The sequence below is a fragment of the Camelina sativa genome, chromosome 5, assembly GCF_030686135.1.
Source record: "Camelina sativa cultivar CO46 ecotype springtype chromosome 5, ASM3068613v1".
Classification (NCBI taxonomy): Eukaryota; Viridiplantae; Streptophyta; class Magnoliopsida; order Brassicales; family Brassicaceae; genus Camelina; species Camelina sativa.
Window position 1 is genome coordinate 815,365 of NC_141884.1, and position 15,270 is coordinate 830,634.

The window sequence follows — 15,270 nt, forward strand, 5'->3', positions numbered from 1 at the left end:
AAATTTATTATATAAAGTTAAACAGAAACATAAATTGTTAGATTAAAAAATATTATACTATTTAACGCGATATTAGGAAATCTATTATACCATACATTAGCAAATCAAGTAACTAAAAAAAATAGAAAAAATTAAAAACTGTTTTATTGCTTTGCAAAAAGCTCTGATTGTTTAAGAGATAAGTTCTTAAAATTCAAATCGAATCCGACAAAAAAGTCATAAGGACGCGTGGAACATTCAACAAAAACATCATTTACAATGTCTGGAGGAAATACATCCAAGACAGTCACCAAGCCACTGTCTCAGAGAAATAATCCTAAACAACTGAAATTAAAAAAAAAATCAACAATTAATAAATAAAAAATTAATAATTGGAAAATCATCAATTGATGGAACAAAAATCACATCATCAAACCGCATGAGGCAAATGTGAATGCTTTTTGATTTAGTCTGTTCAAGGGAGCATTCATATGTGCCAAATATGTACTTAAATAACAATTTTAGATGCTAAAATTATTTCTTGCAGTGTTAAATGATGAAATAGGTGAGAGCCATTTTAAATATGATATGATGTATTGAATGTTAATATTGTCAGCTATTAATTCAAACTTCAAACTAATGTAAGTCATAAATAACATCAATATACGTATTTAACATTAATATTGCTAACTAAAATATTAGTTAAACACTTAGCAAACAGTCAATTTTAATCAAAAGAATAAAGTCACAGAAATACTAAAATAGATTTCACATAATTTTTTGACAAAAAAAAAAAGATTTCACATATTTGTAGAAACATGAATTTTGCATAACAAATCAATGTAAATACGGAAAATAATTTGAATGTTCATATATTCTTTAATTATTTACATTGTGTTGTACCCCTAAAAATATAATACAAATTGTAGTTTTAGCAACATTAATTTATATGTCAATGTATATGTTAGTTTGAGGATCAAATAGAATATCAGGAAATTTGATTACATACATAAGAGAAAGAAAAAAAAAAATGTAAGTCTAAACACTTAATTAGCCGCCGTTTTGACATAGACAGCTGAATTGGGCTTATGATAAACCCATTAAGTAGTGAAAGAAAGGCCCAAACAGCCTAAAACTCCTCTCGCCTCCGTCGTTGCCGTTGCCTCCTCCGTCTCAGTGTCATGGCGCCTAGAATTTTGCTCTGCGGAGATCCTATTGGACGTCTCAATCAGCTCTTCAAACGTGTTCAATCGGTATCTCTCTCGTTCTCTTTCCCTATCGCTATCTTTCTCTTTCTGCTCTACGATCTCACGTGATTCTGTATCTCTTAGGGTTTTTTTAATCGAAGTTCCGATTTTTTTGCAGGTTAGCAAATCCGCTGGTACATTTGATGCTCTGATTTGCGTCGGCCAGTTTTTCCCTGACTCTCCGGAACTTCTAGATGAGTTTCTGGATTACGTGGAAGGTCGAGTTCAAGTTCCGATTCCTACTTACTTCACCGGAGATTATGGCGTCGCTGCCCCTAAAATCCTATCGACGACTTATAAGAAAGCTGAGAATCAAGGGTTTAAGATGAATGGGCTTGAGGTTTGCCACAACTTGTTTTGGTGAAGAGGAAGTGGGAAGTTCACTCTTCATGGTGACTTTGGTCAATGATTTTGTGCTTTTGTTTGTTTTGTTTAGGTTTGTATGTTGTTTACTTATCTGGTAGATAATCATCTGATAGTCAATTTGGGAAATATAGTGAAGATGATGTTGATGATAATCATCTGAACCTGGAGTGGTTGATTTGTTCTTAACATATCCGTTTTCTTTTTTGTATTAGTTGATGAATTTGGAACTATTGGATACATGCATTCTTTCTCTATTGTTCGAGCCTTCCTAAAAGTTATTTTACAACTTGTTCGTCCTTAATTACTTTACACTAATGAATGGCCTGCTAGAGTCACAAACAGAGCTAAGGTTTCTGATGTTCCTGAAGGAGTTTCTGATTCCTCTTGTAGTGATTTCACTGTTTCTGAGTTGGTAATGGAAGTTAAACCTCGGTAAGTACTTTTTCGATTGAAGGCACCAACACACTTGAATACCCGATAACAAGATTGAGGTAAAAACGGTGACTGAAAAAACGGTGAACCCAAGATTTTTTCTTAGTGAAAACTTCGAAGGCTAGTGGTCAAAGATGTTGAAAATAGTAGTATCAAAATAATAATGGCCACACACGAAAAAAATAAATAAATAACACAGCACTCTCTCTATGTTCCCACATCGATGCAGCCAAAAATAAATTAATAACATGTGTGGTAATAATTAATTATATAAAACACGAAAAAATTAGAACGTAAAAAAGACAATAATTTTTTTTTATCTACTACAAGTCAGGTAGAGACAGTGGTGGATGAGGAGACGACATTCCATGCATAGGATTAGGTGTTGCAGTTGGCTTCGTCCCCAGTTTCTTTCCCAGTTTCTTTTGTAGTAGTGGAAGGAGTTCAGGTGGTGGTGGCAGCAACACGGTCTCCTCCACGTTAGCAAAATACTCAAAGGCTTGCAAATCAGTCATAGCCATCTCCACTCCGTCCTTCTCCTTTTCAGGCACTTGATCAAGAAGCTTGAAGAAACCATCAAGAACTTCTTCAGTAGCAGCATCAAAATTCGTGATCAGCTTTTGGTAAGCCATCAGCTTTTTGGAAGGCACCAACACACTTGAATGCCCGATAACAAGATTGATATAAAAACGGTGCCTTCTGTCAGTTGGCTTAAGAAACTCAAACAGAGGGTTCTCACACACTCTCTTCTTCAGGGCCATCCGAAAATACATCCCATAGACAGAAACAAACTGCGCTGTGAGCTTGAAAACATCAAACTCCTTGCGGGTGATAGTGATCCCTGGGGGAAGGAATGCGAACTTGATAGGTAGAGGCTTAGGCATATCGAGATGGCAGCATTTTGGTGCATCAACAGTGGCTGGAGCGTCAGGTTGGATATCCTGAGCATCATCGTCATTCTGAGTAAGCTTTTTCTGGCAAGGACCGGAGCTCTTGACTCTTGAGTCATTCACATTACTCGTGGTTTTTCGGCTGTTTTTCCACAATCGCAAATCAGTCAGTTTAATCAGATTTGGAAAGAGTTCAAGTGGTGGTGGTGGCAACACGGTCTGCTCCACGTTAGCAAAATACTCAAAGGCATGCAAATCAGTCATAGCCATCTCCACTCCGTCCTCCTTCTCCTTCTTTTCAAGCAATTGGTCAAGAAGCTTGAAGAAACCATCAAGAACTTCCCCAGTAGCAGCATCAAAATTCGTAATCAGCTTTTGGTAAGTCATGAGCTTTTTGGAAGGCACCAACACACTTGAATACCCGATAACAAGATTGAGGTAAACACGGTGTCTGCTGTCAGTTGGCTTAAAAAACTCAAACAGAGGGTTCTCACACACTCTCTTCTTCAGCGCCATCCGAAAATACATCCCATAAACAGAGACAAACTGCGCTGTGAGCTTGAAAATATCAAACTCCTTGCGGGTGATAGTGATCCCTGGGGGAAGGAATGCGAACTTGATAGGTTGAGGCTGAGGCATCTCGAAATGGTAGCAGCCTTTTGGTGCTGGAGCGTCAGGTTCGGAAGATGTGTGACAAGGACCAGAGCTCCTGGACATAGCATCAGCGACCCTGGATGTATTCATCAGCGTAGAGGAAATTGTTTTTTTTTTCTTGTCTACAAGAAGAAACCAAAAAAAAAAAAACATTCAAATTCATATGAATATTCTCGCTTTTTAAACACAGAATCAGATTCGCTAGAATTACAAATTTTAACCTAAATCATAGCTGTTAGAAAAAATAAGCCCTAGCAAATCTACTGAAACAAAGGCAGAGACAAAGTAAACAATTCAAAATCAGATTCGCTAGAACTACAATGTTCAACCTAACTGATTGGTTATGAAAATAATAGCCTCAGCAAATTAACAATCAAATTTACTGAAACAAAAACAAAGTAACATTCATAAATCAGATTGGCTTGAGCTACAAGTTTCAACCTAAAAGATTGGTTATGGAAATAATAGCCCCAGAAAATTAACAATCAAATCTACTGAAATAAACGCAGAGATAAGTTCATAAATATTCCCATGGGAGAGGGCAAAAATACTAAGAGAAAGAGATCGATAGCCCTAAAAAAAGACGAGGAATCGTCGACGCGATAGACTACTTAATTAGGGTTTCAGAGAGAGATAAGAAAAGGAACTACCGTACCTTAATCAGGAAGGAAACAGAGAGAACCGCCCTAACGTCGATCGAGTTCGAGTTCCAAAGCTTGAGAATTAACAACACGAGGAAACGAAGAAGATCTTCGTGATAGAAGAGGTAATATATAGAGAGAGGGGTTTCCCACCGTCTTTATCAAACGAGACTCGTGTCCCGGTTTTCTAATGGGCCTTTAATATTTGGGCTTTAAAATCAATAGGCCTATTTACAGTTTAATAGGCTCGATTATCCAAAATTCAATTAATAGAAAAGTTTTTGTCGCCAATGGTTGGAAAGTTCATCGTTATCCCCTTGTTTTAAAGATAAGTAAACACAACAGCATATTTTGTTCGAATCAGAATCTAAGTTTTTAAATAAAACCTGATAACATGACTAACTACCTTAATTTTCACCAGATTATATGACGTAGTCCATTTAACATTACTAGTTTAGGCCCCAAAAATAGCATAAACCATCCGACAGCATTTTACGGGCCAAATACTGGACGTGCCCATTAGTGGAAACTTCGAAGATTAGCGGTCAAATTCTACGCCACTTAAAATTAAGGCTCCCAATGACAAGCGTGACAACTACAAATTCCAATCCAACCATCACATATTCACATATACAAAGAGTCTAAGATGTTAAAAATAGTATCAAAATAAATAACTACCACATTACATCATATTTCCATCCCAAATAACACAACTCACGTTAAAACTATTACACCAAAAAACCTATCACAGACCAAAAATATAAAAATAAATAACACAATACTCTCTATATGTTCCACATCGATGCAGCGAAAATTAAATGAAATAAATTTTAAAAATGTGTAATAATAATTAAGTATATAAAACACGAAAAAATAAAACATAAAAAGACAAGTAAAATATACTGTATTTATCTACAATATAGTTACACATATTGATACAAATTATCCCTTCCTCATCCTTGTAAATTCACCCTGCAGTGTGTAATATAAATCTCTCATTAATCAATCAGCCATAAAGAAAGATTCAAAACATTCGATGTAACAAAAAAAAAACCAAATCTTAAATTACCATTTGAGAGTATTGAGGGTGCACTTAGGTGAATCAGTTTCAAGCTTGTTCAAGCTAACGCTGCCGCATCTCAAATTAACGGCGAGCATTCCGATCTTAATCCCGGCGAAACCAAATCCAACTTTAGTCTTTGCAACAACATTAATCACCAAATCTTTGCTCTGAAATTTCGTAGCGAGTCTCTTAGCCAAACCTCTCTCCACGATCTGATTCTTCACCGCCGTCTCCACTTTCACGCTCGTCGAGTTTTTCGGACCTTGTCGGAACCCATCCACCGTCGTTTTCCCCATCCCCGTCTCGTCGCTCCCACTCCCGACGCTCATCTCCACCGCGGTGTTTCCGTAGTAAAAAACGAGTTTCGAGTTAGGGTTCTTCATCTCAACGCGCGCAACGGCTGTAGCGGAGAGAGAAGCACCGTCGGGATCATCGGCGAGTTTGAAACCGTCGAGACGAAACGAAGCGAGGCTAAAAGTAGGAAGCTTGGGATCGAACCAGAGGTAGAAAATAGCAGTCCCGACTAAGAAGAGAAAGATGAGAAGGACAAGAGAAATGCAAATGCAGCAGCAACAGAAACGACAACAGCTTCTGCGTTTTCGCTTTGGTCGGAAAGAAGTAGGCATAGCGGCGGAGGCTTTTCTCATAGGCTGTTTAGAAACGGGAGGAGGAGGAGGAGGTGGAGACGCCATGTTGGGATCTCTGTAACCTGGGGGTTTTTGAAGAACCGGTTGCATATGATAATCTGCCATTATTATTGTTTTGTTTAATCCTTACACCTCTCTGAAAAAACGTATCAAAGAAGAAAAAACCAAATGATCAATCTCTCTGTTTTTTTTTAGCAAACAGAGTCGGAATCGATGAGAAGGGAGAGGAAACCTGAGGAGAAATCTTGAGAATGAAGAAAGAGAGAGAGAGAGAGGCGATGATGATGGTTAAAGGCAGAGATCGAAACTTGATCTCTAAGAGATTTTGAGTTTTGTTTTTTGGAAGAGAGAGAGAGAAGAATGTTTTTTGGAGTTGTTGCGTTGTGTTTTTGCTAATGGAGAGAAGAACGATGAGACGTGAGGAAGGGGATTCGTTATTAGCCTCACGCGCGCCGTTATTTTCTTTTTATAAAAATTGCTGACGTGTCCCCCTCTTTTTTCTCTTCTTCCTACATTTTTTTTCCATTAAGTCAATATATTATATATACACACGTGGAAATTCTTTAGAATCTGATTCGCGTTTCGAACCAGTCACTGACACGTGGCCTCTATGAGGAACAATTTACCAAATGTACCCTCACCGCCTCAACGAATTCACAAGATAACCTAAAGCCCTCAAAATTGTACTCTCACTGAACAATTGTCTCGTCGGAGAGCCGTTCTTTAATCGTCGCCTTCCTTCCTCCTCCGTCATGACGATGGAGTGTGTTAACCCCGAAGGTCTTCGATTAGATGGTCGCCAATTCAACGATGTATGCATTGTTATTTTATCTCTTCCTCTCTTTCGCTATTATCTAGTTTACCTTGTGAATTTCAGATGAGGGCTAATCTTGTATTTGTTTTTACAGATTCAAAGCTCTTCGCATCAAACCCTAGAATCGTGGATACGGCCGATCTTGCTGAAGGGACATGAACGTCCATTGACGTGCCTTAGGTACAACAGAGATGGCGATCTTCTATTCTCCTGCGCCAAGGACCACAATCCCACTCTCTGGTTTGCCGATAATGGAGAACGCCTTGGAACCTACCGTGGCCACAATGGTGCTGTTTGGTGCTGTGATGTCTCCCGTAAGTGTCTCAGATTCTCAAATTCAGTTAGTATAGAGTGGATGGAATGGTTTCAGTTTAGGGTTTAGTGATTTGTTTAGTGATTTGTTTGTGATTTCTTAGGAGACTCGTCAAGATTGATCACTGGTAGTGCTGATCAGACTGCTAAGCTCTGGGATGTGCAATCTGGTGAACAATTGTTCACATTCAAGTTTGGTTCTACGGCCAGGTCTGTGGAATTCTCTGTTGGAGATCATCTTGCTGTGATTACCACTGATCCCTTCATAGAACGTACCTCTGCTATTCATGTGAAACGCATTGTCGAAGATCCCCAAGATCGTAAGTTGTCAATTCTGGGTCAAAATCTAGTTATGTTTACTTAGCCTCTATGTCTTTGTATGTGTAATTTGGAATTGGTTTTGATGCAATTGGTGTAGAGGTTGATGATTCTGTGCTTGTCATTAATAATCCTGATGGAAAGAAGAGGATCAATAGAGCTGTTTGGGGTCCCCTGAACAAAACTATCGTTAGTGCTGGTGAAGATGCTGTTATCAGAATCTGGGATACCGAGGTATTTCTAATCTCTTAAGGCCTTTTTGTGTATTAATTTTCTTTTAAAGATTATTACCTTATGTGGTACTACTGTCATTGTTGCTAGACTGGGACATTGCTCAAGGAATCAGATGAGGAAGTGGGTCACAAGAAGGCCATTACATCGCTCTGTAAAGCAGCTGATGATTCTCATTTTCTTACAGGTTCACTTGACAATACTGCAAAGGCATGTGCTTCTCTCTTTTACTTATGTATCTTTGTTTCAATAAAATTTGCACTATACATGTAAATGATAAATCATCCTAAGAGAGTGTTCTTTTTGTTGATTCTTTCAGCTTTGGGACATGAGAACACTGACTCTTATAAAGAGTTATACCACAGTGGTTCCTGTAAATGCTGTTGCCATGTCTCCACTTCTCAACCATGTATGAACTTCTTGAAATTCAAATCTGGTTTCCAAAAACCAACAAGTCTTGATTTTATCTTTGCTAAATGTTTCTGCTCTCTCTTAGGTTATGCTTGGAGGTGGTCAAGATGCATCAGCTGTGACTACCACTGATCATCGTGCTGGGAATTTTGAAGCTAAGTTTTACGACACGGTTAGTCTTTTACAATAAGAAAGTTTTATTTGAAAACATGTAACCTGGAAAATAGATATGTAACTGTGTATCATTTTGTCTTTGGTACAATATATAGATTCTGCAAGAGGAAATAGGTGGTGTTAAAGGTCATTTTGGACCTATAAATGCTTTGGCATTCAATCCTGATGGGAAGAGGTACATTATGAACATTTGATTTTGATTGATTTGGTACAATCCTCACGTGATGAGTTTTTGAGTGTGTGTGTTTTCTGACTTTGTTACTAAGATTGGGAATGTATTTTTCAGTTTCTCTAGTGGAGGTGAAGACGGTTACGTGAGGCTGCATCATTTTGACTCCAATTACTTCAACATCAAGATTTAGATTCTTTGAAAGAGTCTCCCATTTTTTATTTTCTCTCTTTTCAACATATTCATGATTTTGTACCACGAATATACTTAGATGATTAAGCTCTTTGAAATAATTGATGGCATAAACAATCAATTCAAACGTATAAATGGTGATATATATATATTTTTTTTCTAGTAGACATGCCGACTAAAAAAAGTCCTTAAACTACATATGGTTGAAAAACACTTGCATCTAAAAAAAATTAAGAAATTGTTAAAGTGAATAACTATAGATTTAAAGTCCTTTCAAAATAAATAATTTAAGGAATAACAAAAGAATTTAAAAGATTTTATAAAATATATACAATTGAATAAGACTAGAATTTGTCATTCTACTAAATTTCTATCAAATTCATTAGATCAATACTCACTATTTAGTCAAATTCAATAAATTTCAGTTCCAAGTCGCATGTAGCTCATTAAATACATGACTATTTCAGTTTCAAAAATATTTTACACACTTTTCTTCTCAGGGCATCTCATGTTAATCTTAGATTCAAAGAGAGATCTTTGAGGGCATCAATTTCATACTCTGTTTTAAACTGAGATGCATCAACAAATACATATAACTCTCAGACCATTTTACCGAATCAAAGCATGTTGCGGGAAAATGTATTTTATCTAAGCAAAAAATGCAAACAATGCCATTGCAGGAACCGCAAGTGTAGTCAAATGGATTGAAGAAGTCGCCGTAAGTGTCAATACTGGCAAGGCAGTAGATACAAATGTAGCTCAGCTGAAAATAAAAACTATCTAATATGTTATTATTTCATTTGTACTTAGAAATAGAAAAATGATTAATAATCATAGGAGAAAAAACTAGTTGGGTGTAAGAATGGAGGGCCAAACACATATTTGAAGAATTGACTTAACCAATGGAAACCATATTAAAAGTAATATAAGTTTTATGAGAATGCAATACAGTATTGCACATGCAAATGATATGAATGAGAATTACATAACATGATCAAATTAGTTTAGTAGCTTTGGGCTGGAATTGAGTTATCTAGTCAAAGTATATTGTACCAAACTTGAGCCTAATAGGATAGGTATCAAATTATCTAGTTGACTCATATACAGTTGAGCCAATAGTACTAAAAAAAAGTTAAATCCATTCAATTTGATTTTGTTTTTTTTAAAAAATATATATATATATTTGTTTGGATTCTTTGAATGTTAAAATTGTGTGCCAACAGTTTTGACGATTTAATTGCTTGACTAAACCACATTTTAGAAAATATCCAACCATTAAATGATTGATAGATTAGTTAGTAAATCATTTTTAACTGATTTTAAATCCAACCAAATTTACCAATATAGTATATCATATAATGATTATATTATAATCCAAAACATCCTTTATCTTAAAATGGCTTTTAACACAAATTCTTTTTTGTTGGGCTGTAAAACCGAAGGCCCAACTCAATCCACAAAGCTTCAAATAATAATAATAATAATAATTATATCTCTTTCTATCTTTTTTTTGACTGAGAGAAAACAAAACAACACCGTTAAAAACAAAAACTTATTGGAAAAATAAGAAGCTAATAATTATCAATCGATCATTGATTGATTGCAGAGAAGCCGCGAAAGAGATAATCTCCAAATCTGAGTCGTCGCAATCCTCCGATCCAGGTTTGTTTACCCATCTCTCTCTTTCTATTGTGCTACTTCTGAAACGCTCTGCTCAATTTCTTTATGAAATTTCACTTTCCGATTAAAATGTTATTGTCATATTCAATTTCTATGTTCGATTTCAGCTGTTTTTAGGGAGAAGCTTTTGTTTAGCCGAGGAACCAATTTCGTATTTCATTCTGGGAAAGCCAATTTTAGTGATTTTTTGCGTTTGAAATTTTGTTTTGAGGTGCAAGATTATTGTTTTACTACCCTTCACACGAATGACGACTTCTGTTTGTCCGTTCTCGAAAGCTGCTCGTCCTGAAGATGCTTCTTCCACTCGAAAACAGGGCGAGATGACTGCTTCTGGTTGCCCTTTTTCTTCTAAAGCTGCTCCTCCCGACGATGCTTCTGCTCGGAAACAAGGCGAAACGGCTGCTTCTGGTTGAATAAGGACACTACTGATTCTGCAACTGTGCCTGCCAAGTGCCCTTTTGGTTATGACTCCCAAACATTCAAGCTTGGCCCTTTTATCTGTATGCTATGTCAATCACTTCTGTATGATAGCAGTAGATGTGTACCTTGTACTCATGTGTTTTGCAAGTAAGCCTTAGTTTTTATCTTTGTGTTAAATTAGTATGTTTTAGTTGCTCAGCTGCTTAGTGTATCTCGTTTACCCTTTTTGGCTCATGATGGATGGTGATTGCGTTTACTTTTATCAATCTTTGTTGTTTCTTAAATTGCAGAGTGTGCTTATCACGGTTTAAGGACTGCCCTCTGTGCGGTGCTGACATTGAAAGCATTCAAGCTGATGAAAACCTTCAAAAGATGGTTGATCAATTTATTGAAGGCCATGCTAGAATCAAGAGAACTGTTGTCAATGGCACAGAACAAAGAAGAGGTCGAAAATGATAACACAAAAGTGATTTACGCTGATGTTTCCATGGAAAGAGGTTCTTTCTTGGTGCAACAAGCTATGAGGGTGAGTTCTACCTCTAAATTTTGTTGACTTAATTGGTGGGGTTTATTCTGTTTGAATGATGTACGTTTTGTTATGTTGTTGAGTTCTGGTTATATTCCTTGTTCTGATTCAATCTGTATGCACATGCATTTAGTGCCCAGAAAGTGCTAAATCAAGGTTGGCAATGTGTACCGAAGACATTCGGGATCAACTAGGGAGGGAGGGCAATACACCAGAGTTAAGCTCACAGCTTGGTGCAGTCCTTGGTATGCTTGGCGGCTGCAGGTATGCTTTATCCCATGTTGTTTATTTCCAACGTTTGTCCATTATCGAGTTTCTGTAAACAAAAAAAGATTGAGAAGGGGTCATCAATATGCTCCGTTATGATCCCATCCACCTACCTATTACACTCATTTGACTGATTGTAGACACTTTGGTTGATATGTGATTTTTTAGTGTTGGAGTTCTTCAAGTGTGTGGCCCCTGAACTACGTTATTTTGGCCGAAATGATTGCCGTTCTGTTTGGTGTGTTGAAAATCTTTCTTTCGGGGGGCTTGAGTTCGATGGTTAACTTAATTTGTTTTGTTGTTGCAGCCGAGAAATGGGAGACTCAAGCTCTGCAGTCAATCATTTCGAAGAGAGTATTGAATTCCTTATGAAACTGCCAATGAATGATTTGGAGGTTACACACTGGTTCTTGTTATAGTTTGATACAGCAAACTTTTACCATTTTGTAACAGTTTTTTCTAAAATTGCAGATTACATATACACTTTATGTCTCACTCAATAAAATAGGAGATCTTAAATACTATGACCAAGATCTACAAAGCTGCAAGGTCATATTACTATCGTGCTTTAAATGTTAAGAACCTCTTTCCATGGAAACATCAGCCGATCAGCGTAAATCACTTTTTTTGAACCTCTATTTGAGTTTGATCAGGTCTTGTTAGATTCACTCTCCATGGTTCAATTATCCTTGTAGTCATGTAGTTTTTAACTGATATGCATTTTTGGCTATATGTTTCAGGGTGCTCTATTAACACAAAACTTGTCTGCAGAAGAACCTTTGGCCCTTGGTTTAGACACTTACTATAAGCAGCATTATCTCTCATTGGCTACTGCTGCAGCTACAATCAAATGGTTTCGACATCCTCAACTTTTTTGCTTCAAGATACAGATTTTGGATTAGCTCTTAGGTTATGGATAGTCTCTTCCAGATACAGATTTTGGATACTCTTAGGTTAGTGGCTTTGCAAGAACGATTACCGGTTCCATTATAAGGAAACCTATTCAAATTGTTTTGATCTTTTTTTTTTCTTTCTTGTTCTATAGATACAAGGAAAAGGGGAACTGAACTGGTTACTCTTTAGTTTCCGGATTATACAGTATGCATGAATGTTTTATTTGTAGATCGTAAGCTATCTATCTATCTATTTAGAAGCAGAAAGTGTCTTTTTAAAGCTCAGTTGGGTCTGGGGCAGAAAACATTAAAAGATTTAGAGGTTAACTTAAGCTGCTAGTGGGTCGAGGATCTGAAACAGGATGTTGAGTGAATCGAGAATACTTGTTCGCAATGTGTTTGTGCGGATGTTTTTTTGTTTCACTCTTGCCTTTTTGCTTATTTGCTACCTTGGCAATATCAGTTCTTAATAATATCCTAAGTTATTTTCAAGTCAGTACTTTGGTTTTCTTATCTGCTACTTGATTCCAAAAAAAGGAAAAGACTCGCCAAGAGCCCCAAAATCAAAAATCCAATTATTGCTCATGAGTTTCATTATGCTTTCAAAGCCAAAACCGAAAAGACAGAACAAATGAAAACTAGTAGAATAGAGTAAGAAATTATGAACCACTAATCAATTATGAACCGTAACCCTACTGGGAGTGTAAATGTAACCACACATTACATGCTCGAAGAAAACTCCTTGTCCCATGTCCGTTCGATGTTGTATCCCATCCTTCCCGATTGTATACATCCGTATATGTGTAGTTCCCTCGTCAGCGTCGTTATCTTCATCTGTGTTGTCTCCATCGTCTTCCCTGCATAACACCACAAGGAGGTCTCTTCCGTTGATGAAGTGAACTGGGTACGAGATTTCGTACTGAGCACGTAATGGTGGAAGATTTGGGTTGTCCACGCTAAATTGGTGGGTCCAAGCGACAACTTCATCGGCCAACGGGTTTGTAACCCAGACTTCCATATCCGTTGTAGTCAGGCGTTGATGCAAGAGAGACAAACTGCAACCTTTATAGACGGACAAGGAGTTTGTATGGTTAGGATCATAGTCAAGTCCAACTGGAAGTGCACATATGGGGATGAAAGTCTCCTTTGAGAAATCAAAGCACTGGATGAAGCTTCCGACGATCCCAGATCTGAGTGAAGCTTTAGGCGTTGCAATCCAATACATGTTGCCTTTAACGGATAAGCCTGGGCTTAATCCCTCAATCTTGCAATCCAGCGGCGTGGCATCTAGTACTCTTCTCCACAAACGAGTTTCAGTATCAAAAATCTCGACTTGATCTTCGTCTTTCCCGTCTTGTGCGTTTAATTCCGCGTCAAAGATACGCAACACCTTATAGTTGCTACGTGCATCCGTACGGTACCCCAAACCGTAACGGTCGAATGCAGAGAAAAATCCCATTGGTGGTTGTATCTGGCGAACTTGCTTTTGATAAGGGTTCCACAAAGTAAGCATGCTAGTTCGTTGGTTTCGACACAACAACAAACCATCACAATGTATTACGCTAGAGATGGTGTTTCCATGATTGAGGCAGCGAAGCATGGCAGTAGAATTGACGGCGTTGGACACGGGATCGATGACGTGCACCATGTGATCAAGTCGGAGAAAACGCTGTCGACACAAATCGAGGTGTTTGTAGATGTAATCCGTATCAAACGTTTGGTTGTAAAACGCTCTGCAAGTTGTTCTCAAACGCGTCTGAGATTCTATTGGAACCCTTGAAAAAATCTCATACAGTACCAAATCAAAAGGTAGATGAATCAGACCCTCCTCCTCCATGTCGAAAGAAAACAGAGAAAATTCCCAAAACCAAAACCCTAGAGAGAAGATCGTGTAGCTCTTTTCTAAATTACAACAATGAATGACCAGATAGCTCTGTTTTTCTTCTTTCGAACTTCAAGATAGTGGCTTTTAAAGGCTTGATGGTGGATTAAAAAGAAACCCTTATTCGACCGTTAGAGCATGATATGATTTCCTTTTTTTTTCAACAACGGTTTTTTTTTTTTTTTTTTTTAGGATTATTCATCTTAATACCACCGCCGTAGCGGAACCAAACCCTAACCTGAACGATGGAATATATTTGAATCAAGCAAACCGCTCCAATCCAAATTTAGTTCCTTTGCACATCGAACCCGAAATCCATTAAAAACTCTATCGTTCTTTTATTAATCCCAGAACCGGACCCAGACCTAAAAATCGAACCAAACAAAAGTTTCAAAATAACAAAACCGATGCTAAATAAACTAATCTTCGATTAATAATTTGAAGGGGTTTGGTTTATTTCTCGAACCTGAAAAAAAAAAAAAAAAAAAAACAAGAAGAAGAGAGGATGATAGCATCCATCTGTTTCAATTCATCGACAGTTTTCTAGCAAGGAAGCAACGCAGAACAGAATCTCGAAAACTGATCACTGGTGCAGATGTCAGTTCAGTCCATTTTCCTCTGTTTCCGAGAAACAAATCGAGATTAGGTATCAGATCCGGGTTGTGTCTAGAGAAGCAATCAAGATCTCAGTCTCAGTTAGTGTCTCCATCGCGTCTACTATCTTGCAAATCTATTTGGGGTAATTATTAATTAATGTACAACAACGAGAAAGCAATGTCCAGTGAACTAATCTTTTTTCTTGAACCTGATGTCCTGATGATATTTGGTAGCCTAATTCTCCAATTGTTCTATTCTCCCCAACTCAATGTGATTTTGAAGACTATGCATGCATGCGTTAAAGTACTTGAACCAAGGGATATATAATATATTTCATACAAAATTAAACTCTTTATATGTTTCTGTCATAATATAGGCTTTGATTGATCTTGCTCAACATCTTGGGCTCAAAGCTATTCATTTGTCCATCTTTGGAATCCGATGCTGTGATATATGTTTGGTGGA

At 37.3% G+C, this 15,270-nt stretch overlaps 4 protein-coding genes and 1 non-coding gene across 7 annotated transcripts; 2 read left to right on the top strand and 3 right to left on the bottom strand.

Moving 5' to 3' along the window:
• Positions 1 to 2,347: 2,347 nt before the first annotated feature.
• LOC147943126 (uncharacterized) lies at positions 2,348 to 3,658 on the bottom strand. Its single transcript, XM_087452072.1, has 2 exons — positions 3,087 to 3,658; positions 2,348 to 3,008 (listed from the first exon to the last, which is right to left on the bottom strand). The coding sequence occupies exons 1-2, from the start codon at positions 3,656 to 3,658 to the stop codon at positions 2,348 to 2,350; spliced, it is 1,233 nt and encodes a 410-aa protein (XP_087308198.1).
• Positions 3,659 to 5,007: 1,349 nt separating this feature from the next.
• Positions 5,008 to 6,343, bottom strand: LOC104784685 (NDR1/HIN1-like protein 6). Its single transcript, XM_087512889.1, has 3 exons — positions 6,152 to 6,343; positions 5,279 to 6,055; positions 5,008 to 5,181 (listed from the first exon to the last, which is right to left on the bottom strand). Exons 2-3 carry the CDS (start codon positions 6,022 to 6,024, stop codon positions 5,163 to 5,165), a joined length of 765 nt encoding a protein of 254 aa, XP_087369015.1. The 5' UTR covers positions 6,025 to 6,055; positions 6,152 to 6,343; the 3' UTR covers positions 5,008 to 5,162.
• LOC104784687 (eukaryotic translation initiation factor 3 subunit I-like) lies at positions 6,282 to 8,705 on the top strand. 3 transcript variants are annotated; one of them, XM_010509740.3, is made up of 9 exons: positions 6,282 to 6,731; positions 6,828 to 7,047; positions 7,150 to 7,365; positions 7,464 to 7,597; positions 7,685 to 7,804; positions 7,914 to 8,003; positions 8,091 to 8,177; positions 8,275 to 8,354; positions 8,466 to 8,705. In XM_010509740.3, the coding sequence occupies exons 1-9, from the start codon at positions 6,672 to 6,674 to the stop codon at positions 8,539 to 8,541; spliced, it is 1,083 nt and encodes a 360-aa protein (XP_010508042.1). In that variant the 5' UTR covers positions 6,282 to 6,671; the 3' UTR covers positions 8,542 to 8,705. The 3 variants fall into 3 exon arrangements, with proteins under 3 accessions (XP_010508042.1, XP_087369014.1, XP_087369013.1); XM_087512888.1 differs by having other exon boundaries at positions 6,611 to 6,731; positions 7,128 to 7,365; XM_087512887.1 differs by lacking the exon at positions 6,282 to 6,731 and having other exon boundaries at positions 6,812 to 7,047.
• Positions 8,706 to 10,052: 1,347 nt separating this feature from the next.
• LOC104784688 (protein NCA1) lies at positions 10,053 to 12,593 on the top strand. The gene is made up of 7 exons (XR_015598167.1): positions 10,053 to 10,202; positions 10,328 to 10,787; positions 10,931 to 11,166; positions 11,300 to 11,430; positions 11,741 to 11,828; positions 11,905 to 12,086; positions 12,174 to 12,593. It is a non-coding gene; the product is annotated as a protein NCA1 (transcript).
• Positions 12,594 to 12,999: 406 nt separating this feature from the next.
• LOC104788741 (putative F-box protein At3g22650) lies at positions 13,000 to 14,163 on the bottom strand. Its single transcript, XM_010514523.1, has one exon. The coding sequence runs from the start codon at positions 14,161 to 14,163 to the stop codon at positions 13,000 to 13,002; it is 1,164 nt and encodes a 387-aa protein (XP_010512825.1).
• Positions 14,164 to 15,270: the final 1,107 nt, after the last annotated feature.